Source organism: Mastomys coucha, chromosome X (assembly GCF_008632895.1).
Source record: "Mastomys coucha isolate ucsf_1 chromosome X, UCSF_Mcou_1, whole genome shotgun sequence".
Taxonomy (NCBI): domain Eukaryota; kingdom Metazoa; phylum Chordata; class Mammalia; order Rodentia; family Muridae; genus Mastomys; species Mastomys coucha.
Genome location: NC_045030.1, coordinates 42144751 through 42146101, shown reverse-complemented (window position 1 = coordinate 42146101; position 1351 = coordinate 42144751). Strand labels below are relative to the sequence as shown.

Genomic DNA, 1351 nt, shown 5'->3' with positions numbered 1-1351 from the left:
AGAGCCAGGCTAGCTTGGATGAGGAAAGCCCTGTCTCTACTGAGTGGGCATGTCTAGTTGGAGGACACAAAAAGGTGACTCAATTACTGACTCACAATGAACTATCAAAAATATAAATTTGGGCCGGGCGGTGGTGGCACACGCCTTTAATCCCAGCACTTGGGAGGCAGAGGCAGGCGGATTTCTAAGTTTGAGGTCAGCCTGGTTTACAGAGTGAGTTCCAGGACAGCCAAGGTGACACAGAGAAACCCTGTCACGAAAAAACCAAATATATATACACACACACACACACACACATATATATATATATATATATATATATATATATGAATGGCTTTCCCTTCTCATTACCCTTGGGCCTCCTTCCAGGACAGGGTAACTCTTCTAGGATAAGACATGTGCTTAAAGCCAGATGTGGATGCCAGGGCTGTGGAAGCAGGGCAACTGTGTGTTTCCACTCAGAGCCAAGGTGAATGTCATTCCTTGGGTGCAGGGCTTCCTGACCATTTGCCCAGAGAATAAGCCCAGAGCCTGTCACAGATCACTAGCTTCGAGGGATCGATCGGTACCCTCTTCCCTGCAAATGTTAGTAAGTCCCCCTACCCCATGGTTAATAAGAAAAAAAAAAAAAAGACACTCAAAGACAGCTTTGTTATGTGTGAGGGGAATACCCTTTAATGCACTTAAGAACTCATCCATGATATATTAGACTCTGTGAGACTGGTCAGGCCTGGCCAGTCTCAGGAGCAGGTTGCCAAAGGCTAACTCTACCAGCACATGGAAATATTTTAGCAGCAGACCCAGGACGGCAGGCATTAGGCACTTGCTCTGCATTAGTAGTTTACAGTCTTAAATTATTTTTCTAATGTTTTCAATCTACCCAGATAAGACCACTAGAAGCTTAACTTCCCCCCCATCTCTTTCGAAGAGGATCATGATCCTCCTTCCAAATGTCCAAAGTCTCACAGGATTGGGACTGGGTACCAGGGCCAGCCTGGTTTTTGTTTGTTTGTTTGTTTGTTTTTTGTTTTTTTAGTCCCCTTCTCTATTGACTGTTCTGACAGTTAGCTAGCAGTTAGGAGACCTGGGACAGAACTAGGGGCCCAGAGGTGGTCGGTCTACCCGTTGCAGGCCCAAGCTGCATCACAGGAGCATCAACTTGGGTGGGGTCAGGAACAACCTAAGAATGAGTTCTCTGGTCTATGTCATCTTCACCGATCCTGGGTGAAGTGGAGCAGGTGGTGCAGGAGGCCATTGCCGCGTCCTCCACGGTTGCCTGATGCCTTCTCTTTGGCTGGCTGGGACGCCTCTTTGTGGTGTATTCCCAAGGACTTGAGGCGCGAAGCACTTG

General features: G+C 47.4%; 1 protein-coding gene across 1 annotated transcript in view; it reads right to left on the bottom strand.

Moving 5' to 3' along the window:
- Window positions 1–652: 652 nt before the first annotated feature.
- The window catches only part of Sowahd (sosondowah ankyrin repeat domain family member D), a 1852-nt gene continuing 1153 nt past the window's right edge, over window positions 653–1351 (bottom strand). Inside the window, 1 exon segment of the mRNA XM_031373461.1 lies at window positions 653–1351. This exon segment is cut by the window's right edge and continues 9 nt beyond it. Coding sequence (XP_031229321.1) covers window positions 1212–1351 — 140 coding nt within the window. The 3' untranslated portion in view covers window positions 653–1211.